We start from the raw sequence: 25,641 nt of genomic DNA, 5'->3' as shown, positions 1-25,641 counted from the left end.
AAGAGTGGTGTCTTAGCTTGATAGGGGCGTTTAAGAGGAAGACAGGGACAATAGGTATTAGAGGGGTGTCTTAGTTTGATAGGGGCTTGTAAGAGGAAGACAGGGACAATAGGTATTAGAGGGGTGTCTTAGTTTGATAGGGGCCTGTAGGAGACAGGGACACTTGGTATAAGAGCGGTGTCTCATTTTTGATAGGGGCCTGTAAGAGGAAGACAGGGACAATAGGTATTAGAGGGGTGTCTTAGTTTGATAGGGGCCTGTAGGAGACAGGGACACTTGGTATAAGAGCGGTGTCTCATTTTTGATAGGGGCCTGTAAGAGGAAGACAGGGACAATAGGTATTAGAGGGGTGTCTTAGTTTGATAGGGGCCTGTAGGAGACAGGGACACTTGGTATAAGAGCGGTGTCTCATTTTTGATAGGGGCCTATAAGAGGAAGACAGGGACAATAGGTATATAAGAGTGGTGTCTTAGCTTGATAGGGGCCTTTAAGAGGAAGGCAGGGACAATAGGTATTAGAGGGGTGTCTTAGCTTGATAGGGGCCTGTAGGAGACAGGGACACTAGGTATAAGAGCGGTGTCTCATTTTTGATAGGTGCCTGGAAAGAGGAAGGCAGGGACACTGGGTATACGAGGGGTGGCTTATTTTTTATCACTTTTGGAACATTGCCACCTGAACGCAAGCAGCTGTATTAAAACTACGGGTCACGTCGATAGTAATAAATGCATGGTGGGAGACCGATTGCGGGCTTCAAATAAAAGAAAATTTTAAAAAGTAACTCTAGGCACAATCTTAATTTCGATACGTTGTAGATCATAAAAACTATGATGTTAGGCGCGGTTGTAATTCTACCACATTTATTATTTTGAGAAATGACCAGTAAGTATTTGAGGTTCATCAATGACAATGCCTGAACTATTTGGTCAACTAGAATTCAGGCAATTAGGGCAGTTCCTCGGTAGCAAACTAATAGAATATGATATGTAGGTATAAATTGTAATTCTACCATTAGACTCTAGATAGTAATTCTACCATTAGACTATAAAATGTAAGTACTGGTTGTAATTCTATCATTAGACTTGAACATGTACCGTATGTGTAGTTTGTAATTCTACCGTGGACTCTAACAAGTAAGTATAGGTTGTAATTCTACCATTAGAATCTAATATGGAAGTATATATTGTGATTCTACCATTATACTATAATATGTAAGTATAGGTTGTAATTTTACCATTAGGCTATCATATGTAAGTATATGTTGTAATTTTGCCATTAGATTATACATATCAGTCAGTCAGTTGACTTGTCTACTATGTAGAACAACTACACGCAGTGTTTGCAAGTGAACCGAGGGCGCTCTGTTAGAATGAAATTAAAAAGTTTTCGTTGAGTTATTATTAGCCCTAACCCCAAAACCGCTACCAAGACATCGACATCATCGTCAATTTGCCCTAAAGGAGCACTCCGGAGATTTGAGACCGAATATCTTAGAAACCTGAATAGATTTTTAATAATTATATCAAAAAAATTGTCACTGTGTCTGATGTTTTTCTTCTTTTAACTGACACTATAACATATAAGGACTGAGATACTGCATAAAGTCTTCTAAGCTATATCCGTCGGAGATCCGAGATTTATTAATGATTCGAGATCATATGGCAAAGATATACGAACGGAGAGAAAACAATTAAAGTATAGGTAACTCATATTTAATGTTAACTGACGGCAGAATAAATCCTAAATATGGAGAACAAACACTAGAATGTTCTAACAACAAGAACGGTATTGCAGAGATGAAGTTGTGCTTGGTTAGGTTTCATCTCCCAACCAATTACTCGTGCGTTGATGTAATCATAACGATCACAAGCGACATATTCAAGTTGTTGAGGATCAACGGAAAAATGTTAGGTCTACACTCTGCATATAGAATGCACAGTGTTTGTAATATTTCTCATACAAAGACTTCAACAACTTCAAGAGAACTCTAAATAGTTGCAGCATTTTGTAAAGTAGAGAGCGCTATTTCGTTTTTGAGCAAGTTATACTCTACATGATGATAAACATGAATGGCGTACTATATTGGCAAAGTGACATTATATTTTTATCGGTCACGTCATAATCCGGGTGTTCCATATATCCCGGATGTTGAAATCTGAACTAATCAATCAATCGATCGATGCTTCTAAGTACTAAGTTCCATTAGCCGTTTGCATCATCATGGACCACATGTGGAAGAGGGGCGGGGGGGAGAAGATCGGTATCCGTTGTGAGGGAAGATGTATTCATATTTATCAATGATATGAATAGGAGGCATACTACGGAGCATACTCGTGATATAAATATGTATGCATGTTATTAGTAAACAGTTTGTTGCATGTATAGCTAACTATGGATACCTTGGCTATAGATACCCTAGCAACGATAGCATAATGTTACATTAGCTATAAGTTTACCCAGCCTGTATATATTAATGTGTGTTTGAAGCAAATAAACAGTGAATGCATATAACTGGAAAAATAAAGTCGGGTATAGGGTAGGTATGTATTATAATGAATAGTGAAAACATAACTGGATTCCTATCACGCAGCAGATTGAATTTTCAAACACGATTGGTTCATACCAAGCCTGTAATATGGTGTGGTATACACACACACATATATATATATATATATATATATATATATATATATATATATATATATATATATATATATATATATATATATATATATATATATATTTATATATATATATATATATATATATATTATATATATATATATATATATATATATATATATATATATATATATATAATATAACGGAAATCCACGTTTACTCCAAAAGTAAATATTATTAGAGAAAACCAGAGAAATAAGATATGACTCATAATTGACAAATAAGGAGAAAGTTTTAGAAAATATATTGGAATTTTCGGTCCCCCTGGGACCTTCGTCAGCAATACTTGGCAGTCGAATGAAAAGTACAAAATGTAACACAATGAAAGTATGACGCTAGATAAGTGTAAGTTGTATTGATGGAATTAAAACCAAAATAAACCATGACTATATAGGAAGCGGATTAATGAGCAAAGAACGGATTACATATGCTTGTAGAACTGATAGTTGTTAAGGGGTCCCAAGTCTTTCTTGAGGCCTATGTTATGTATTAGGTCAAAGCGTATTAGAACATGCGTATCAATACGTAGGCTTATATAGTAATTTCCCGTTGCTCTAGGCCTAACCTTTGTACAGAATATGCAGAGTGTTTTGTAATACGATAACTTCAACTGCGGACACAACTTCCCTTCTTGTAATGTGATCTCTGCATGGCAAAAGTCAGTTAAGCATATGTTCATCAAATGTGGGTTTTAAACAAAACAAAGTATTCTTGAAAACTGTGCGAAAGGTTATCAATTCTAGAAAGACCTTTCTCCATAGTGAGCATCTTAAACACTTGAAGAAATGCTCATTTTCAGTAATTTCTTAATATGTAAACGATATAGGTGTTGCCAACCAACCTTGATCTACATATCTATAGCTTATATTGATAAACCTAAAGATTAGACGACAGTATAACCATCTTTCCCTCGTTTGTGATATTTCTATGTTTATATTGTACGAAGAGTAATTAAGGCCTCACACAAGATGACATTCAAGCATACTGAAATAAACTTTACGTGCGAGTCTATATACATGTTTCAGGTATACAACCTTTAGTCCCAGCCTTCAAACCCACAGTTTTGTCCTATTCGTATCTTCCGCGTCCCTCAAAATGTGATATAGTTAATTTCGAAGAATTTATATTCTTTATTTGAAATTACACTTGACTAGTCAAACCAACGGGTAAAATTTGTATGGAATTTTGGAGAAATTTGTAAAAATCAATTAAGATATAAGTTTAAATTGATACATGAAAGTTTTACCAATGTCTTGGTTCGCAATTTTGATGGTATTTATCTAACGTCACTCAAATTCGACGTCAAAAAACAAAACAAAAAGGTTTTAAATAATACATGAACCATGTTAACAAAGCAGATATTTCATTTTATAAAGTGCGTACTTAATCTCCTATACTTTAAAGTCGGCATATATTGTTTATAATTAGCTTAACACTTCAACAACCTGCCTTGCGTGTGATATACTCATTTTGATCATATCGTAACATTACTCAAACACTATATAATGCTGTGTACATTTCTACAAGAAACGAAACTGTAAAAAGTTAACGTTTTGCTTTCACTGTTAACATATGAAAGATTCTTAGAGGATCAAATGGGTTTTATCAGGAAACCAAAATAAAGTTTAGTTAACCATAGGTCGTCTTCCTCGGATTACACGTCTGAGTAAATAAATAGAAGGAAGCATATTATAAACAAGGCACAAAGCAAGGTAACATGGGACAACAGTTGGTAGAGATTGAATTCAGTCGGGGAGGGGGGGGGGGGCTGTCCCAGACCTGGCACTACCCTCCCCAGGAAAAATACTGGAGCCCCACTGATTTCACGCGGACTGGTTCACTCGCAAGTACTCTAGCCACCGAGTCCTAAACTAGAGTATGCCATGTCGCAGAACGGAGGTAAACATAGAAACAAATTAAGCTGTTAAATACTGGTTTCTTCTTTCTTTGCTTTTTGTTTGTTTTATTGGGGGAGGGAGGTGGTTGAAGGTGGGGTGGCACGAATTTATGGTACTTGTTCGTGTAATGATCTTAAAAAGGATACCTTGTCAGGGAAGTGCCGTGCGGATTTGTACGGTAGTGTAATCCACGTCCTGAGGGAGAGGTCTAAGATGTGGGGTTACCCCTCCCCTTGGAAAATCCTTTGCAAATGAAGTATGCTTAGATGGCACATGGTGTTATAATTTTCCTATTCTGAAGCTAAATTCTGTGTTAAGTATTCTCTCATATTTGTGGTAATGATAAAATGCGCTAAATTAATCATAAAAAATCGCGCCCGGCGGAAATGTTTAACATAGGCCTACTGTTTGAACTGACGGGCTCTGCTAGACTATCCTATACATTTATTGATCCCCTTTATGTACTTGGTAATCGGTAAAATATCTAAGTGGTATTGAAATGTACAACAAAAAGATAGTGGTGTTAATGTCTTGATATTCTGCCTTTAATTTACGTCGTCATAGTAGCAGGATTAGTCCACGCAGCCGGTATATTAATCACCCTTTAGTAAGAACACAGGATGCTTTACATCCCATTATTCACAACGTCATAGATTAATTTGATTTAACTGTGTATGCACAAGATCAGGGTTAGCGCCCTCGCATTTATCGTATCAATATAAATAGACTATAGTCACTTTTTAATCTTCATTACGGAAGTAATTTTTGACTATAAATGTAAACTGGCCCTCCCTCGACAAGTAATTTCATGCGGCAATCAGCGACAGAAACTTCTCAAGAACGGAGTAAGGTCATAATTTTACTCACAAATATTATTTGGTGTGAATAATCCTGTTGGAATTATAAGTGAAGGGACCGTTCGAATTATTTTCGAGGAGTGACTGTATGGTTCATTGCTTAGGTCAACTGGCTATACACGGGGTACAAGATTGGTACCATTCTGGACTGCTAGTCAGGGTGGATAAACACTTTGAAGGTCGTTTATACATTGAACAGCCTGCACGGAGCAGTAGAAGACTGGAGACGTACTGCAAAATCGAGATGGAAGTTACAAAATGTGTTTGTTTGACTGTTTCTCTACTCTTGGTTTGTAGCCTTCCGGTAAAGTCAACGATTATTGAATTCGAGGAATTCGAGGACCCAGGTGGTTCATGGGGACGACAACCCATTATTTTATCTGAAGGAGGGTACAGCAATATCTTGGTTGCTATACACTGGGACGTGACGGAGTCGCCCCTCGTGATCGAAAACATTAAGGTGAGTATATTATAAGTATTGTCAGAAAAGCATTTCACGATTGGCAGAGTAAATTCATATAAAACTGTTGAAATGGACAAAAGCGAGCGATCTCTTACATATCTCACCCCAAAAGTACGAAGTCAATGTGGGTCCGGGCTCGAATAAAGAACACCATCATTTTTAGGACCAACCAGAAATTGCATTTGATTTTCATTGATATGGCATTGATAAGCGTTGAATGAGGCAAATTTCAAATTTGAAATGACACCAAGACAGTTTCCAAAGTAAGAGAAAACCACATAAGAAAATTATACAAAACTGGAACCTTTTCATTCCCCCACCACCCACCCAAGTATTCTCATAATCTCATATCCGTGTATATGTGTACTTTTAGGCTAATTCCTCTTCGTGGCACATCAGATGATGTTCCCGTGCATCATGGCACCCTACTACTCCCCAACTCTCTCATCCCACAATGATCCCAGTTATACGAGACGCCTTCCTTACACTGATGGCATCTGACTATAAATAGAACTTCAAGGAATATACATCACTTTTATCACCCCTCATTAGGCACACCGATGCCGATATTACTTACATAACGTTTTCAAATTGCAATTTTTCTTGTTATTTAATACACGTTCCTGCGTTGAATTTTTTACACTATTTATTAAACAAGTTTACAACCTATACGATACATACAGACTTATTAGTACAATGAGCATAGACTGACTAATGTATAATAACAGTGCCGTAGGAAGGGGACTTTTGAGTGGGGGCTGAAGACTGATGGCCGGCCTGGGGGAGGGGTCTAAGGGGAGGGGGGTGTCCCCCTCTGGAATTTCTGGAAATCCTCTGGAAATTGGAAATTTTTTGCATTTCCAGGTGGCCTCAGATGCAATTTGGTGCAATATAGCACACTTCAACACCCACTCCATTTTGTAAATAATTTTTCATTTTCACCTGGCCTTAGATGCAATTTGGTGCTCCAAATGAGATTTTTTTCTCATTTGGAAATGAAAAAGGGGTTTTCTGACTAGCGAAGCGGGGGGGGGCGGAATGATACTTCCGCCCCACCATATTTTTCACTGGTTCCTACGCCCTTGTATAATAACGTCAGCAGAAGCCTGAACAAATCATCAAAATCATCTTTGAGTGCTGCCATTTCAGCCTTCTGGTTTTAAGTATACCCCAGCAGTTTAGTGACTGGCGTACAGATATGACTTTCTGCGGCATTATATTAACTTGTCAACAAATTATATCATAGTGAGTCCACTGGTCATCGTTTAGACACTCAACCTTTGACCTTCGGCTTAAACAAATATGAAAGAATGAGTTGTCAGCGAGTTTTAAATCCCAGAGGCTAATCTGTCAATTTGTTAAGACACTGAGTCTCATATGATAGAACTACTATCCGTCCTATCCATCTATCAGTACATATTAACCTGCATTAGATAAAATTGTCAACGGAAACTTAAAATCATTTAATATTGTATAAATAAATCAGAAGGTCAAGTAACCACATGTAGTTTGTTACCTTCGACGATATCGGATGATCAAGTTGACAGGTTGCAATGTTATTCCGTTGTGGACCTCACTTTAACCACCAGCAAAAGCTGGTTTTAACTTAAATACGATCTATTTATGTTATTGTTCACCAAGAATGATATATTAATATCTCAAAAACGCTCATAAACAATAGTATAGTATATGTGTATCCACCGAGAAATGTCTAAAAAATTGCCATGTAACACACTTAATGTTGATAAATAAACTGTTTACTTAGATTACAGCGAATGCTATATTTTCGCTTTAATCGATTCAGAGCGATTGAAACATCGAAAGCCTCCCACTGGTATATGACTCTGAGCCTCTCCTGGGTTTTTCTGTCGAAGAAATTTTAACGATGCCCAATTCCAAATTAATATCGTAGGTTTCAATAATATTGAGATATTATAATACAACCGGTGTAGTTTGAATCAGATTTAATAATTTAGTGTGAACTTTCTGCTCTGTTTGTAACCTTTCTAACGACCCATTACATGATTGGCCTTTAACGTTCGTTGTGATCCGGCCTGTCTTATACATATTACAACATGTGAATAATATATTGAGTGGTGGTCCGGAATCAACAATCATCATAAAACTATGTGCAGAGGAGTATACCGCAGGGTATGGCCTATACGAGGGTATAACACACAGCTAACTGTGTGTGATAAACGTAACCATATCAAATATCGAATATATTAATATTTCTTCACCTGGTCTCACTTTGAACGAATCGTATATGATGTATCCATTTTCCTATAATGCAATTACATGAGTGTAGATTTGTACTCAACTGGCTGATTTTGTAATATTTCTGAATGTGCTGGTATCGCATGGGTGAAGCCAATAAAACCCGATGCTTTCACATCATGCGACTGAAGTCGATCTAAATATAGGTAATGCAATAAATATCTTAAATTATAATGTAACTCCATGTTTATGATTGTACATATATGTATGATTGTACATATATACATATGTATGATTGTACATGTATGATTGTACATGTATATAAGCATGATTGTACATATAACTAAAATGCAAAACGTATCACGCAAACAAGTGGTAGCTCTCGATATGATTTGGCTGCACACATTTAAAAGAATCCAAACTCTTGTAAACTTTACTGGTTCTATTCGCCCCCCCCCCCCAACGCCTCCTTTTTTCGGTGTTGTTTTAGGTCTACTCTGTTTGTTCTCATTTTTATACCGGTAAGGTTCATTGACCTTCTCGAGATTGAATTCAGATAATCTTCACTCATCTTACAGTATCTGTTACCAACCCTTTGCAATTTATAATTTCCTGCTTAGCGTGATACTTCTGCTATATTTTATTGCTTTAAAAGTCATAATATGTTTATGTGCCTCGTGTTTGGTCTCTTTCTTTTCTTTAGGGTTGTTGGTGTGGGGATTTAAAGTACTTTATCCAATTCTCATTTTGGTTTACAAAGTTTTGAATGTTAATGTAGCAGCCCTAAAATGTCCTAATAATAGTAGTGTCTATACAGTTTTGGCCCCCTGTATAGTGAACATTTCCTCTTCACTTGTTTTATTTTCCATTTCCTCCCATTTCTTCATTGTCCGCTTCTTAGTAATGTTCACAGAGTCGGTGACCCTGGTTACCCCTATTGTTTGCTTGACTAATTCCTGCTGGGGGGGGGGGGGAGCCGCCTCTTTGTGCTCTTGGTAGGCTACCACAAGCCCCATTATAGGCCTTGTGTGTTAAGTTTCATATAAGTGTACTCTGAGGTTATCCTAAGTAATCGGTGTGTAACCTGTGTTTCCCTTCGAATTAATACTAATAGGCAAGGCTTTGTTTATATTCTCCTTTAAGAGTTATGTCTTGCTCTCTGTAATCTCTGGTGGAATAAGTTAAAGTTGTGGGAAGACATTTTGTCTACTTCCTGGAAGATGTGTGGCCAAGTCTAAAGTCAAATCTTGTATGGTAGGTTGAGTGGAATCACAAAATGTCTGTCATAGTTTCCATTGTTCTAAAATTGCTTCAAACACCTAAATTTGCAAGAAACTCTACCATTCACCAAGACACTTCAAGCTGCCATACATTTGCAGTAAAGACGAGCTGTAGAAGAATATTTGAAAATAAATGTATTAATTTCCAAAGAGTAAGAGTTCATCTTTTAATTTGCCCCAGAGCTACAGGAGCCTAGTCATTTTGTTGTACATACCTTGTGTACATTAGTTGTGAATGTATACATGTTTTCATACAATGTAGTGGAGGTCAAAGGTCATTTAAGGTCATTAGAGTTCAAACCCTGAAAACCTTGTAAGCACAATATTTCACAATAGGAAACTGACATATGGCTTCCCTATAATGAGTATAAGATCCTTAATGTTTTCGGTGGAGGTCAAAGGTTATTTAAGATCAGCAATTGCCAAAATGTGAAAACCATATATGTTTCTCTGTCCAAAGAACAAAATTTACTCTACCAGGCTCTCATATGACAATTGGAACACTAAGCATTTGGTTTTGGGTTTCATGGGTTTTGGAACTATCAAGTGCTATTGGAAAACTCCTGCCGTGCAACATATCTTCGAAATATAATGTATTTTAAATTTAAATAATTGTAAAGTTGTTACCTTATAGTGATTATGATGTTGTTTAAGATATACTGTCTAATGAAATTCGATTCATAAAGACAGCACAAAGAAAGGAAATATCGGGGATGCCTCGAAGGATGACGGAAGGAAGAAAGAGTATATTCAATGTTTGACAAATGTAAATACAAAAACGAGCAAATGCAACTTATCTTGTTTAACGTGTTCAATGAATATAAACAAGTGGTTGAATCTAAACATCACGTTTTCGCAAACTACTTAGAAATGGAACCTTTTTTGTTTTTTTATAACGAAATATTAATATCAATGCGGGTCAATAACTGTGATATTTTCGAGGACAGGAGGAGTACATCGAAAAAAGACTTACACTTCCACTTTACAGTATATGCTAAACTGAGATTTTGCTATTTGGGGATGAAACGGTTTAGGTGTGTACCCTAATATACACCCGAAATACTGTAGTTACTAAGATTCGATATGCTAGTCAGAGCACTGTATAAAATCATTTCATTATCGATTCCATGCGTTCATTTCAATAATATATATATATATATATATATATATATATATATATATATATATATATATATATATATATATATATATATATATATATATATATATATACATATATGTATATGTATATGTATATATATATATATATATATGTATATATATATATATATATATATATATATATATATATATATATAATGAAATTGAAATTGTAGTGAGTTGAAAAATCCAGAACAATGAAAAACCTTCCAGCCTCCATCGGGATTCGAACCCGGACCTCCCGCTTTATGCGCGGACACTCTAACCAACTAGGCTATGGACGCTGATTGGAATGTCCAGAGGTTCGAAACCGATAAGGAAGGTCGTAATTCCACTGTGTAAATATCAGTGTCCATAGCCTAGTTGGTTATGGCGGTAAACGGGAGGCCAGGGTTCCAAACTGAATAGAAATGCAACATCTGCGGATAACAGTATTACGGATCTAGTCATCCTGTAATCATTATTGGTATTGTAGTGTATACGTGAATAATCTCTGCATATCATGTCATGTCATGTCTGCCTACTATTATGTATTGTTTTGTATTTTACAGGCAGTTTTAACAAGGGCTTCTCATATTCTCAATTCATCATCGGAAGGAGTTCTGTACTTTAAGGAGATTTCAATTCTGGTTCCGAGTGTGTGGAATTATAGCCTACAATATGAAAAATCAAGACCAAACGAAACTTACGACACAGCTAGAATTGTGTTAAGGTAATGAATCACACAGCTATAAATTCGCATAGCTTGGTAAGTCGGAAGACAATGGATATTACATTGCTCAAACAATCGTAATTATTGGACGGTACAGCTAATGAATTAAACATAGCATCGTAATTATTGGACGGTATACATAGCATCGTAATTAATGGACGGTGCAGTTAATGAATTAAACATAGCATCGATATTAAAAGACTACAGAACGATATAATTGGTTTGCAGGTATGGACTGTTAATGGATTGAATATGGGGTTACTTGATTGGAACAAGTTCCTGGATTAGTTAGATATTCATCTTTATGTCATCTTTAATTTCCCACTAGTTGTGAACATTTAATTTATGTCAATTTTTACGAGAGACTGTACATATGCTGTCCCACATATACTGTTGATAATTTTATCTCATCATTACATGACAGTTATGCTTTATAATCACATTGTAAAGTTTACATTTTTCAAAATATGTGTTCGTATGATGATTTTTGTTGTTGTATTATATCTATTTTCACTTGTGAACAGGAATGAATCGAGCGAAGGATCTCCTCCTGGTAAACCATTCGTTCTTCATCCCGGTAGTTGTGGGGAGGAGGGAGAATATATCTACTTCCCGGAGAAAGGGCTGGAATCGAAGAACGATACATTAGATCGTGAAATTGGTAAATATTCTGAAATTCGATACTTAGTTCAGTTGATTGTAAGCGAACAATTTTCATCACTCCTTTATATAAGCCGTTTACATGCATAACATTGATTGATTTAAAATCCTTTTCTCTTTTACTAGGTGAACTATGTGTTTGGTTTTAACGTTTTAGTTGCCTTGACTTCGGCGCTGTTAAAATGTAATTTTAATAAACCATATATCGTGCAATTACTGAAATCGAGATACTAGTGGGTGCCGGTATAACTTACACTGGTATTTTACCAACAAATGAATCTTGTTTACAGCAAATTCCTAAATGATTCTAGTAATTTCTCGTTCATATTACTAAAAAATATTGTATTCAATATTTGACTACATGAATGTTGATTATGAAGTCCCAGGGTCGAAAATGTGGCAATGCTATCACAATGATTTAATTCAATCAGCTATTAGCTATTATTAATTTACAATGTTCATATTTAACGTTGTGTGTTTCATTCATTACTATCTTTAAATTGGTCTTAATCGCCTTAGATATATTTAATATCACAGTTTGTTGTCTTAACAATTCTTGATTTGTTTTGGTCTGATTCCTCGATGTTTGCGTTGTTTGTGTTTATGTGGCTCGGCTTGTACACATGCACGACAGCTCATTTGTTGCATTAATATCATACTTAGTATTTATATTAGCTTGTGGTGCACATACACATGTGTGGAACAGAAATATACACATGCCTACAGACATTGCTAGACGGGCAAGGCTAGAACAGCGAACAAACTTCCAGCTTCCACCGGAATTGGAACCCAGACCTCCTGCTTTAACAGCTCTAACCATGGAGTTGTTATAACAACTCCCTGCTCTAACCAACTATATGGACACTGATTGCTTCGTACACTGTTAAAACAAAGAGTTGATCCCTCATGTAACAAGAGAGTGGTTTACTGGCTTCTTCCGGACAAAGTTTATGTCCGGACAGCTTAATACGACACGTTATAGAATCCGATAAAATATATAGGGTTCATGTAGTTGTTGATGCTGGGATGTATGTAGAACATGTGGAATGATAATATTAATTAAAGGCACGAGTTTAAACCCAAACTTTGTTATTCTTTAATTACGTTAACATAATTAATGATCCTTACGTGGGTAAACTACATGTTAGACTGTTATGCTGTTTTAGCCAAGTGTAACTACAGTATATCTAACCAATGCCATGAGAGCTATAATTAAAGAATAATTTGATATGCCTTGTTACCAAGTTTTTATGATTTTATTTTCATGTTAATGCGTTCTTAGAAGTGTTAACATTTGTCACACATGAATTCATATTACTATAGTTTTGTTTGCGTTTCATTTTAGGAGAACTTTTTGTGAGTTTGTGGAGCCAATTAAAATGGGGAATGCACCAACCACGGATGGAAACAACGTATGAGACACCACCGTCATACTGTACCATGGATTCGGTGAGAACATGCGCCCTCTACTGTGTAAATTGACAAATTAAAAAAACAACAATAGTATCCAGCTGGCAATCACTACGAACGGCATGCATGTGAAGTCGTTCTTCATTCAGCGCGTCTTACATATAGATTTAACACTACTAACGAAGACAAAAGTTAGTAACATCGAACTCAATCAAGTGTTATTATATGTTTACCGATATTGATAACGACACTTCACACCCCTCCCCTAACCCCTCCAAAGTTGACCCTCTGAGTCATGAAGTCTTGCAATCTAATGTGCATATCTCACCTCTGCAGAATACCGTCCGGCCTTTGCTAAAGCAGCGTACAGTTTGACCTAAATTTTCTATTTATTTTATGATGGTTTCGCGCGTCTGTGATATGACTCTCAAATAATAAAGTTATGGCAAACCGAAAATATCCTCACTCTCTATGAAGTTGAGAAAAGTCTAATACCAAATAAAATAATGTAATAGGCAATATATCCTTGTCCATTGTGCATTGTAATAACCACATGGGACCTTGGTTCCCATGGCATATATTATATTTATTTTTATTGAAACTGTAATCCTACACGTTTTGCCTACCACGTATTTTTTTATTTTTTTTTATTACAGAGCCTATGGGAAAAGTTACTGCCGTACACAGAAGATTACCAGTTTAGCTTACAAAGTGCAGCTATTCTAGAGCCAAGCTCCGTAACCCCGGTCTTTCGTTTATTAAGACATTCTGACGAATTCTCAGTTGTTATTTTAGACGCACGTGAAAACATGAAGGTAGGAAAAGCCTTTCTTCTTACGCTCTTTTTTTTTCTAGAATGAAGAACCCTTTTTGCACTCTAGAAATATGGCAAGTCTAGGACCATCGTGTACAACGTTAACGCTACCCACAACTAGATGCGCAATTGCTTCATGGGTAATGCCGCGCTATATACGCAGTAGCCTGAACCACGCGAAAGGTTTACATGCAGCTGTTCCGTTATGATATGAATAGTGCATGTGGTGATGTTTGATTAAATGTGTGTTTGGTGACGTTATGTCCGTCTAACAGTTCCTATGGTTAAGTTACGAAAGAACCGTTTACTTGATTTGCATGAATGTTACGAGCTGTTATGAATGTTACGAGCTGTTATGAATGTTGCAAGCTGTTGTGAATGTTACGAGCTGTTATGAATGTTGCGAGCTGTTGTGAATGTTGCGAGCTGTTATGAATGTTGCGAGCTCGTGTGAATGTTGCGAGCTGTTATGAATGTTACGAGCTGTTATGAATGTTACGAGCTGTTATGAATTTTACGAGCTGTTATGAATGTTACGAGCTGTTGTGAATGTTGCAAGCTGTTATGAATTTTACGAGCTGTCATGAATGTTGCGAGTTGTTACCAAACTTGTACCTGTTATTGTCACCATATTAAAGCTGTTTATTGCTTTGTAATATTACATCAGATCTAACCAACTCGGGTTAATTTTTATAAAGATATATGTTGTAACAACCGTTTAATTGCTCATTAATGCATTCTATAAACAGTTGGGCAGTTAAGTAGTTATGTTGGGTTCAATTTACGCAATTATTTTGCAAGACTTGCAATATTCGTGAGCACAAGTTTGCTTCATGAGTGTGGCTCTGTGTTTTACTGCGTTTAATTCAATACATATAAACTGTCGTCTCCCAGAAGCTTTAATTTGAAGTGCTTGCCTAAAGTCATTGCTAGTTGACTACAAGTGATAATTACCTTTTCAGATACTCACTTCAATGTTCTAGAATAGCGCCACCAGTTACGGCAAAGTCACCTCAACATGTTGCAATTAGGGCAGCCGAGGAATACTACCACGTGGCAAAAGAAGCTCACTTCATTATATTTGTTATTCCCTCTCATATCATGTCCACAATGTTCGCTGGTTTTGTTATATATATAACAAAGACTGGGCGATAAACTTCTGATGCATCCCATTTTTGGTATTTCTCGGTCCCAACAGTGACTTCATATTTTCCATTATGCTAATGACTGCATGTACAGGTACTTAATATTTCGTACTTTATCAATGTTCATAATTTAACAGCTGAATGTTTCTTTATAATTCTCTTTTAAAAGGAAAACAACAAATTTCACAGGATGATAGGAAAATTCAGAGAATATATCTGGCATTTCTTCCCGACGCACAGTCGGGTTGGAGTTGTATCAGTAAATAACACAGTGACGCAGGTTAAGCCTTGCCTTAAAATCTGGGAGAACTACGCATTTCGTTGGCAGCTTTATCAAGGTTTACCAAAGTTCCCAACTGGTACTTCAAGTCTAGGCGACGCTGTCATTGAAGCCATTCGGGTTAGTATTCATTTAGTATGTATAGTTGTATGGAAGGTAAGTCGCGTGAGTGATCTTGAGGGGAGAGTCGTTAGAGGGAGAGGTGAGTTGGGGGGGGGGGGGGCGATGGTGATCATGTGAGGTTTTGAGTTCACAGTTCTTCAGAAGTAAATGCGACGTATGTGACGTAATCAAATAGCCGAAGAAGAATTACAAAGTTTACTGGATTGATTCATCAGTAAGACTATAAAGAGCAAACAGAGTTTTGTCCAAAACATGAAAGAGATTCGGACCATGTCACATTGTTATTCATTCTGGGTCCTGGTTTTCTGTTTGTAATGTTCATAAACCGAAGGTAACCGAAATATACAGAAAAATATCACAAACTACGAATAAACTTCTTTTTCTTCTGTGCGATAACAGACACGGTGTATATGTCTTACAAGGAAGGACTACCACAGTTAATGTTATCGGACCTTGTCCTAATCATAGAAAAATCACACTTTATTGGCCCTTATCATAATCACACTTTCACGTTGCAAGCCTTTATTGGCTCTGATCATTAATCTCAATTTCACGTTGCAAGCCTCTATATCGGCCCGTATCATAATCTCAATTCACGTTGCAAGCCTCTATTGGCCCTTAGCATAATCACACTTTCACGCTGCAAGCCTCTATTGGCCCTTATCATGATCATTCAATATGAGCTCTCTACCGGCTGGTAACAAGAGGGTATACGTCACCGTTTCTGACACATTTTTTACGTTAAATAAAAAAAAATAGTTAGTCAGTTCATATGACGCATCTTGCATGTTTATCCGTTACAATTGAACCAATCACAAGAGAAGGAAGGAAACTAAATGAATATGCTCTTATCTTCTAAGAATGAATGTCAATTTGTCCGCCAATGAACTGCATATCAAATTAAGGGCGTAGGAACCGGGGGGGCTGGGGGCGCCAGCCCCCCCAGTGAAAAATGTGGAGGGGCGGAAGTATCATTCCGCCCCCCGGTTCGCAAGTCAGAAAACCCCTTTTTCATTTTCAAATGAGAAAAAAAATCTCATTTGGAGCACCAAATTGCATCTAAGGCCAGGTGAAAATACAAAATTAAGTTTACAAATTGGAGTGGGTGTTGAAGTGTGCTATATTGCACCAAATTGCATCTGAGGCCACCTGGAAATGCAAAAAAATTCCAAAGGCCGGCCATCAGTCTTCAGCCCCCCACTCAAAAGTACCTTCCTACGCCACTGTATCAAATCGATTCAATCAAAAGGGATCCAGTGAAGTATTTTCTCCTTTCTTTACTGTCATTAGCTTCTGTCGTATTCCACTCAAGGTGGTACAAATGGTACGAGGATATTCATAATGACTGACGGGACAGACGAACTTCATCCCACCCTGCCTGAACTCCAACATGTACTAGACGCTGCCGGGGTCGTCTTAGTGTCTCTTCCCATCAGCTCAGACAAGTCGGAAAATATCCATTTGAACAATACAATAAATGAAAATTATACAGTGAATGAATATAACCGTATGCATCGTCTTGGAGATGATGGGCGTGCTGTACGTGTAAGTATAACTTAATACCATCGCAGTCCTCAGATTAGAGTGTCACGTGTAAGTATTACTTAATGCCATCATAGTCCTCAGAGTAGTGTGTCACATGTAAGTATTACTTAATGCCATCGTAGTCCTCAGAGTAGGATGTCACGTGTAAGTATGAATTAATACCATCATTAGTCCTCAGAGTAGGGTGTCACATGTAAGTATAACTTAATGCCATCGTAGTCCTCAGATTAGAGTGTCACATGTAAGTATGAATGAATACCATCAAAGTCCTCACAGTAGAGTGTCACGTGTAAGTATAACTTAATGCCATCATAGTCCTCAGATTAGAATGTCACGTGTAAGTATTACTTAATGCCATCGTAGTCCTCAGAGTAGGATGTCACGTGTAAGTACGAATTAATACCATCATTAGTCCTCAGAGTAGGGTGTCACGTGTAAGTATTACTTAATGCCATCATAGTCCTCAGATTAGAGTGTCACATGTAAGTATGAATTAATACCATCAAAGTCCTCAGATTACAGTGTCACGTGTAAGTATGAATTAATACCATCATAGTCCTCGGAGTAGAGTGTCACGTGTAAGTACGAATTAATACCATCATTAGTCCGCAGAGTAGGGTGTCACATGTAAGTATAACTCACTGCCATCATAGTCCTCAGATTAGAGTGTCACATGTAAGTATGAATTAATACCATCAAAGTCCTCAGAGTAGAGTGTCACGTGTAATTATAACTTAATACCATCAAAGTCCTCAGATTAGAGTGTCACATGTAAGCATAACTTAATGCCATCATAGTCCTCAGAGTAGGATGTCACGTGTAAGTACAACTTAATGCCATCATTAGTCCTCAGAGTAGGGTGTCACATGTAAGTATAACTTAATGCCATCATAGTCCTCAGAGTAGGGTTTCACGTGTTAGTATGAATTAATACCATCAAAGTCCTCAGAGTAGGGTGTCACATGTAAGTATAACTCAATGCCATCATAGTCCTCAGATAAGAGTGTCACATGTAAGTATGAATTAATCCATCAAAGTCCTCAGAGTAGAGTGTCACGTGTAATTATAACTTAATACCATCAAAGTCCTCAGATTAGAGTGTCACATGTAAGCATAACTTAATGCCATCATAGTCCTCAGAGTAGGATGTCACGTGTAAGTACAACTTAATGCCATCATTAGTCCTCAGAGTAGGGTGTCACATGTAAGTATAACTTAATGCCATCATAGTCCTCAGAGTAGGGTTTCACGTGTAAGTATGAAATTAATACCATCAAAGTCCTCAGAGTAGGGTGTCACATGTAAGTATAACTTAATGCCATCATAGTCCTCAGATTAGAGTGTCATGTGTAAGTATGAATTTATACCATCATAGTCCTCAGATTAGAGTGTCACGTGTGAGAATAAATTAATACCATCAAAGTCTTCAGATTAGAGTGTCACGTGTAAGTACAACTTAATGCCATCATTAGTCCTCAGAGTAGGGTGTCACATGTAAGTATAATTTAATGCCATCATAGTCCTCAGAGTAGGGTGTCACGTGTAAGTACAACTTAATGCCATCATAGTCCTCAGATTAGAATGTCACGTGTATAAGTATAAATTAATTTCAGCCAAGTGAGATATTTCCGAACTAGTTTTCAATGTATTTAAATCTTAAATATGTGAACTTTTCGTTATACGGTGATGATATTTTTTCTACATGTTTAGATTCTCTCAAGAAAGAACTTTTGCATCGATGATGATTGGAGAAGCGTGCCGTTGGTCGTGGATCATTTGGATCAAAGTCAAATAGTAGTAGTTAGGGTCCATGGCGATTACATGAGAGATGTTTCTGTAATATGGGAAACACCAGACGGGACTGGTCGAGGTCCAGCTTTCTCTACTGACTATACATCGCCCGTAATCAATGATTTTGAATTGGAGCTTTATGAAACGGTATATAGTTCTTTTATTTTTTTACTCCAATCTATTTGTTTCATATTATTATGATTTCTTAGCTTCAATTTACTTCGTATGTTTGACGAGCGCACGTGCATTATAAATAATTCGTATTTCACATATGGCTACATAACACGACAGTACGTTGTCTATTCATAAAGATAGAATATTGTCTCAGTCCTGGTAACACTCTAAAACATGAAAGGTGTGTTTATGGATAAAACTCGCCCTTATGGATAAAACTCGCCCATACGTTTGATTCGCAAGGTAGAGACGATAATACAACATGTGCAGTATTAACGATGAACGTCAAGGCGAATTCAATACATTAGTCCAAATATCAAGATTCTCAAGATTCAGCAAAAGTCTGAACTAAACAAATTTATGACCAGTCACCTCATTCAAGAAAATGCTAAAGTTTAAATTTAATTAAGAATCGTACACTCTCCAGGAATCAGTTCAAATGCTAGTTATTAGGTGTAATGGTCAAGGGTGTTATTAACCTTATTATTAGGTATTTACCGATCTATGTCCAGGTGAGGGGTCTAAAGAGAAGGCTGCTCACTTTGTGAAATTTTGGTATATGATTAAAAATGATCGGTGCTAATATTTCAGACTTTTGAAGAAAATTGATGTTAAGAACTTTCAAATCTTCGAGTCAATTTATTGGTTGGGTCCAGCCTGCCATACCTGATCCAGCGCCCATGGGTAGAGGGCGTAGTAAGGAACAATAAATAGAGGGATTAATAGACAATTATAAAAACAAATCATAATTATGTTTTCTTTCTGCTGATAGGGTGTGTTCGAACTCTTATTCTATTCCAATGAGACTCAATGCATTGATATTGATGTCTACATCGCCAGACTGTCAGCTACTATCACGAACATTGAGTATACGGATGAGATGTTAAAAGTACGACCAATCTTGCTCCACACCCTCGTAGACTACACCGAAACGACAGACGGTGTCCCTCTATATATTTCTATCACTCAAAATGAAAAGCCGGTGATCAACGCTTCAGTAACAGTTTGGCTAAACACGCCAGATGATGACGTCACGAAAATACCAATACAAGATAGTGGAGAGGGTGAGTTATGACGATGACAATACGCCTATGGCATCATTAGGCTACCGTATAATGTGGTGCAATACTTCCAATAAGTGAGACCGTGGAGGAATGGAAGTAAAATATCCCATGATCCCACTCTGCATATATCCTACCAATGACCATTTTACGCACTCTGGGGTTGCCAAGCACTTCATTTCAAAGTGGGCCACGTTGATCTAACCAGAGTGGACCTTAACGAGTGGGAGAGGGCTGTGGTAACAACTAACAACATTCTCGGCTCCTGTGGCATGAACAGTCGGATTTCATTATGTTTACACTATTTAATATAATATCATATAAATTCATGGATATTTAATCCACATTTAAGAAAATCCAACTTTCTTACTTACTGCCCCAACTTAACAACACGGCCACCCCTCTCTCACATTTACAATTACCAAAAACAAACTGTCCTGCATAACTTAAAATATGCGGAACCACCCAGATTATATATATGTCATTTTCGCGAGAGTTGAAATTCGCCGTTAGGCCTCTTATCAAGCAGTTAGATAATGTGATTCCCCCCCCTCCCCACCCACAACCCCCACAGCACCCTCTCCTTCCCATCGATTTCAATTCATCTGACATTGTCATCGACACTAACTGAGCTGGTAATACGAATGATGTTATTAGCACTTTATGCCTATCTCTTGGCCACACATAAGGGCCGACAGGCTATATTATTCAACAGTCAAACCTGCATGGTTGATCTTATAGGAAACACTACTTGGCATTACCTTGCATGATAAGAGTGAAATGTCGCTCGAGTAAAATGTCTTAAAATTCTCACCGTCGTAAATGTGGTACTATATGGTTACAGTATTAAACCTTACCTCACAGGAAATGATGCTAAGAGAGGTGATGGTGTTTATTCACTGCTTTATACTAATATTACGACTGAAGGAACCTACCAATTGAATATCGAAGTTAACCAATCAGCAAGCTGCTTGATGAAGAAAAGTCCTACGTCATCCAGTGAGTTTAATTATACGTTTTTCTATCCAACTAACAAACATGGAAGGAGCTGTCGGTAGGATGTGTGGGGTAAGGTAGGATGAGGTGGGGTAGCGTAGGGTACGGTAGGGTGGGTTGGGGTGGGGTGGGTGGGTGGGATGGGGTGGGATGGGGTAGGGTAGGATGGGGTGGGGTTTGTTGGGTTGGGTGTAATTCAAGGAGGCTGCTCTCTCCATTAGACAATGAACTCTAAGATGGATGTTCCCCCCAAAAAAAGTTTGTTGAATCTACGGACTCGTTAAAAAATCTGGCGAATTTTATTCAGCTTAAAATGTTAAACGACAGATAACTCCTATAAAAAAAATATAATTAATTTGAACATTGCATAGAACGGTGTTATATTCACTGAGCTTTTAGGGCAGTAATCACGAAAGGTCGAAGTTAAAATTTGGCAAACACACATTGAGACTTTCATGGATCTTTACACAGAATAAATTCACACTAATCTACGTACAGCAAATTAATATAGTAACTCAGGAAGCAATGAAATCTGTTTGATATCGAAGTAGACGATTTATTTGACAATAGACATTAGACATCGCAGTAGACGAGTTATTTGAGGTGCGCCGCAGACAGGATCGACATCGGATAACATGGGAAGTTCTCGTAGTCGTAGAAACAAAATCCATCCCAATACTTCACCTTCGTTTGTTATAAATATAATATTTCATATTTTCGCGCTTTCTGTTCTTCTTGAAAAGATTGCGAACCGTTGCCTCCTTTCACGAGATATCCTTCTCCGATGGAATTTACAGTTCTGGGTATTCCGCCGAGTAAAATCTATGATCTCACAGTCCACTCAATCATAGGAAAGACGGTATTAATAACGTGGACAGCACCAGGAAGAGACCTGATGACTGGCACAGGTAAAGGGAACACCCGAACCGAATTGTACAATGGCTTATAATAGCGTTTTCGACTTGAATATATTGCGCATTTATATGCATCTGTGTTATAACATGATAACACGTGTTATGCTAGAGGCACATTTTATTGCGGCCTGTGTTAAAAAAAATCAATATATAAAAATATAAAAAAATATAAAATATAAAAATATAAAAATATTTTATATTATATAAAAAAAAATAATAATAATATATATAATACCACTACGATTTACTGTATTGTATCTTTAACATATCTAGCTCTCGCATGCTCCCAAAACATAACACGTGTTAGTGTGTTATAACACCCTGGCATATAAATGCATAATATGCTACACGTTAAGAACAAATTTAAGCTTACACCTTTTCGGGTTGGGTGAAGGGAAAGTTGTGTCAGAACTGTTTCTCTTCGTTTGAAAGTTTTCCGTTGTTGTTGCTGTCATTGATGCAGATATTTCAAATTGTTCGAGTGAACCCGTGTCTTCTGTACCTTAATTCCATTGTACAGTTCTTCATAGACTTATGTGATCAAAATATCACCTGGAATTTATCAGGATACATTATAAAACTTCATTCGACTTGAAATGTGCATGTGATGGTTAAAAATATCGAAGAAAAGTAATAATGACAAAGCGGCAAATATGTCTAGTCCCATTGCAGAGGTGAATCGCAATTAGTATTAACATATTAAGCAGTTTCAGCTTGCTAAATATAGGCAGAAAGAATTCAAAAGCTTATCGGTTAATTTCTGGAGGGTTCAAACCTTTCAAATTATAACTAGTGAATATACCAATGGCTGAAAATGATCTCTCTTAAAAGTTCGAACATGCGTGACCATTATTGATCGTTCTAGCATATTTTTGAAACAATACTAATGATCTTGACTGTTACATTATTTTGTCAGATTCAGAATAGATGTTGTGTTTCTTGTTCACTTTATAGCTGACTACTATGAAATGAAATACACTGACAACATGGACGCTCTCCTGAATAACTTTGCTAATGCCCCAAATATCGCAAATGTCTTGACCGGAAGTTTGGATATGCCACAATCGTCGGGCTCATCGGAATACATAAATGTCAGTTTTGCAAAACTAGACGCCGAGTTGGTGTTTGTTGCTCTGCGTGCAGTCGATGAATTTGAAAACAAAGGAGAAATTTCTAACGTTGTCGAAATTTACTTAGAGGAATCTCGTACAACCGCTGTCCCTGATGATACAATGGAGATAGAGTTCGTGTCGACTTACAAAACGCCCACAGTTGCTATGACTACAACATCAGCTGACCAACTCATAACTAGCACAGAGTATAGCACGGAGTATAGCACGGAGTATGGAACAGAGGGCGCTCATACCTCTAAAGGAATGATTTCAGAATTACCGACTACTGAAATGATGAGCAGTTTATCAGTTAAGACAACTCATGTGAAGAACGATCAAATGACAACATTTTATCCAGATAAGATAACAACACAGTTCAACGTTGCCCCTGTTGATCCAACGGAGAGAGAGTTCGTGTCGACTTACAAAACGCCCACAGTTGCTATGACTACAACATCAGCTGACCAACTCAAAACTAGCACAGAGTATGGCACAGAGTATAGGACGGAGTATAGTGCAGAAGGCGCTCATACGTCAAAGGGAATGATTTCAGAATTACCGACTACTGAAATGATGAGCAGTTTATCAAATATTAAAGTTAAGACAACTCATGAGAAGAACGATCAAATGACAACATTTTATCCAGATAAGATAACAACACAGTTCAACGTTGCCCCTGTTGATCCAACGGAGAGAGAGTTCGTGTCGACTTACAAAACGCCCACAGTTGCTATGACTACAACATCAGCTGACCTACTCATAACTAGCACAGCGTATAGCACGGAGAATAGCACGGAGTATAGCATAGATGGTGCTCATACGTCTACAGCAGAGGGCGCTAACACGTCAACAACAGAGGACGCTCATACGTCTACAACAGAGGGCGTTCATACGTCTATAACAGAGGACGCTCATACGTCTAAAACAGAGGGCGCTCATACGTCTACAACAGAAGGCGCTCACACGTCTACAGGAATGATTTCAGAATTACCGACTACTGGAATGATGAGCAGATTATCAGTTAAGACAACTCATGGGAAGAACAATCAAATTACATTTTTTCCAGATAAGATAACAACCCAAATCAAAGTTGCCTCTGATGATCCAACGAAGACGTCTAGAGAAAGCTTCGCGAAGGCTACGAAGGAGTATGTTGGAACTTTAAAGTCTCACAACACGGAGGCTGTTACTGAGACAGATAAAAATCTTATTAAAACAATAAAACAGAAAGAAGAAGACAATGAAACTTTCTTCGAAAAACTAGTAAACGCTGTCCAAACAGATACTGTTAAAGCGTCATTAGCCACAGGCGGGATTGTAACGTTAGCATCAATAACTGGATTATTGGTACTTCTAACGAAAAGAAGAAAACCTTCTGGTGATGCTTCTCATGGGACAAAACCTTATATTGTCGATATGGAAATGTTGTGAGATAAAGCATTACCTCTAGTAACTAGAACACCGATGAGATGTATATACAGTATAACAGAGAATTTATAGCCTAGTAGAACAGATAATGTATAGCCTATTAGGACAAAGAATGTATAGCCTATTAGGACAAAGAATGTATAGCCTATTAGAAAGACGCGATAACGTGTGAGCAATGTTATCATATTTATCGTTTTCTTTGTTTATATTAGAGGAGAGAGGGGCAAGGGTGATCTTCCAGCTGAATCGTGCAAACCAAGCGAAACGAATTTCTCCAATTGATAAATACATTCGCTTTGCATTAAATCAAGCCATGTGTTCCTGTATGTAACGTTCTACAAATACGGTGGCGCTCTTTCACAACCTCATAATCCTACATCCTATTACAACACTGGAGCAGAAGTTCGCACTGGTCATTTCTGAAATTTGAGCTTCCCTTGGGGCAGTGGCTTGTGGAAAAGGGGAAGAGATGGGGCCATTCTTTTCTCTTATTTTGTTATTTCTACTACTTGAAAACAAATTAATTCCATTGTAACTATCCTTCTGTATCGTAACTAATCTGTTTTTTCTTGTCTTTGGGAGGGGGGGGGCGGGGACGATCCTGTTGGTCGTGATAGGCAGCACTTTAAACTTGTTTATGCACTTTGTGAGATCACACATGAAAACAAAGTTTTACAAAATGTAGGCTTATAAATGTCATTCTTTGAAATGACTCATGAAGATAATGACACTAGTTGTTATGTAGGTTGTTATGTGATAATAATATCAAAGAGCTTCCGAATATTCTTCCGAATCAACTCAAGCGGGGGATTTAGCCTTACCTCTCTTTGTTACATTTATGACCGCTTAATGGTCGGTTGAATTGCAATATTCCGTTGTACGAGTATATTAACCAAAAAAATAAACAAACAAAGAAAAACT

General features: G+C 37.3%; 1 protein-coding gene across 1 annotated transcript; it reads left to right on the top strand.

The window, feature by feature from the left end:
* Window positions 1-5,334: 5,334 nt before the first annotated feature.
* LOC139961494 (calcium-activated chloride channel regulator 4A-like) lies at window positions 5,335-25,501 on the top strand. The gene is made up of 12 exons (XM_071960690.1): window positions 5,335-5,894; window positions 11,107-11,267; window positions 11,792-11,928; window positions 13,273-13,376; window positions 13,994-14,152; window positions 15,466-15,696; window positions 16,990-17,244; window positions 18,955-19,182; window positions 19,982-20,273; window positions 21,135-21,269; window positions 22,010-22,174; window positions 23,135-25,501. Exons 1-12 carry the CDS (start codon window positions 5,523-5,525, stop codon window positions 24,721-24,723), a joined length of 3,828 nt encoding a protein of 1,275 aa, XP_071816791.1. The 5' UTR covers window positions 5,335-5,522; the 3' UTR covers window positions 24,724-25,501.
* Window positions 25,502-25,641: the final 140 nt, after the last annotated feature.

This window comes from Apostichopus japonicus, chromosome 20 (genome assembly GCF_037975245.1).
Source record: "Apostichopus japonicus isolate 1M-3 chromosome 20, ASM3797524v1, whole genome shotgun sequence".
NCBI classification, from domain to species: Eukaryota; Metazoa; Echinodermata; class Holothuroidea; order Aspidochirotida; family Stichopodidae; genus Apostichopus; species Apostichopus japonicus.
This window is presented reverse-complemented; position numbering and strand designations above follow the sequence as displayed.

What these genes read in the sequence shown, in the direction of transcription:
- LOC139961494 (XM_071960690.1), top strand. Translation starts at nt 5,523, where the DNA reads ATGGTTCATTGCTTAGGTCAACTGGCTATACACGGGGTACAAGATTGG. An exon ending in CTGTCATTGAAGCCATTCGG is followed by an intron (nt 15,697 to 16,989) that starts GTTAGTATTCAT and finishes TACTGTCATTAG; the next exon opens with CTTCTGTCGTATTCCACTCA. An exon ending in ATGATGGGCGTGCTGTACGT is followed by an intron (nt 17,245 to 18,954) that starts GTAAGTATAACT and finishes CTACATGTTTAG; the next exon opens with ATTCTCTCAAGAAAGAACTT.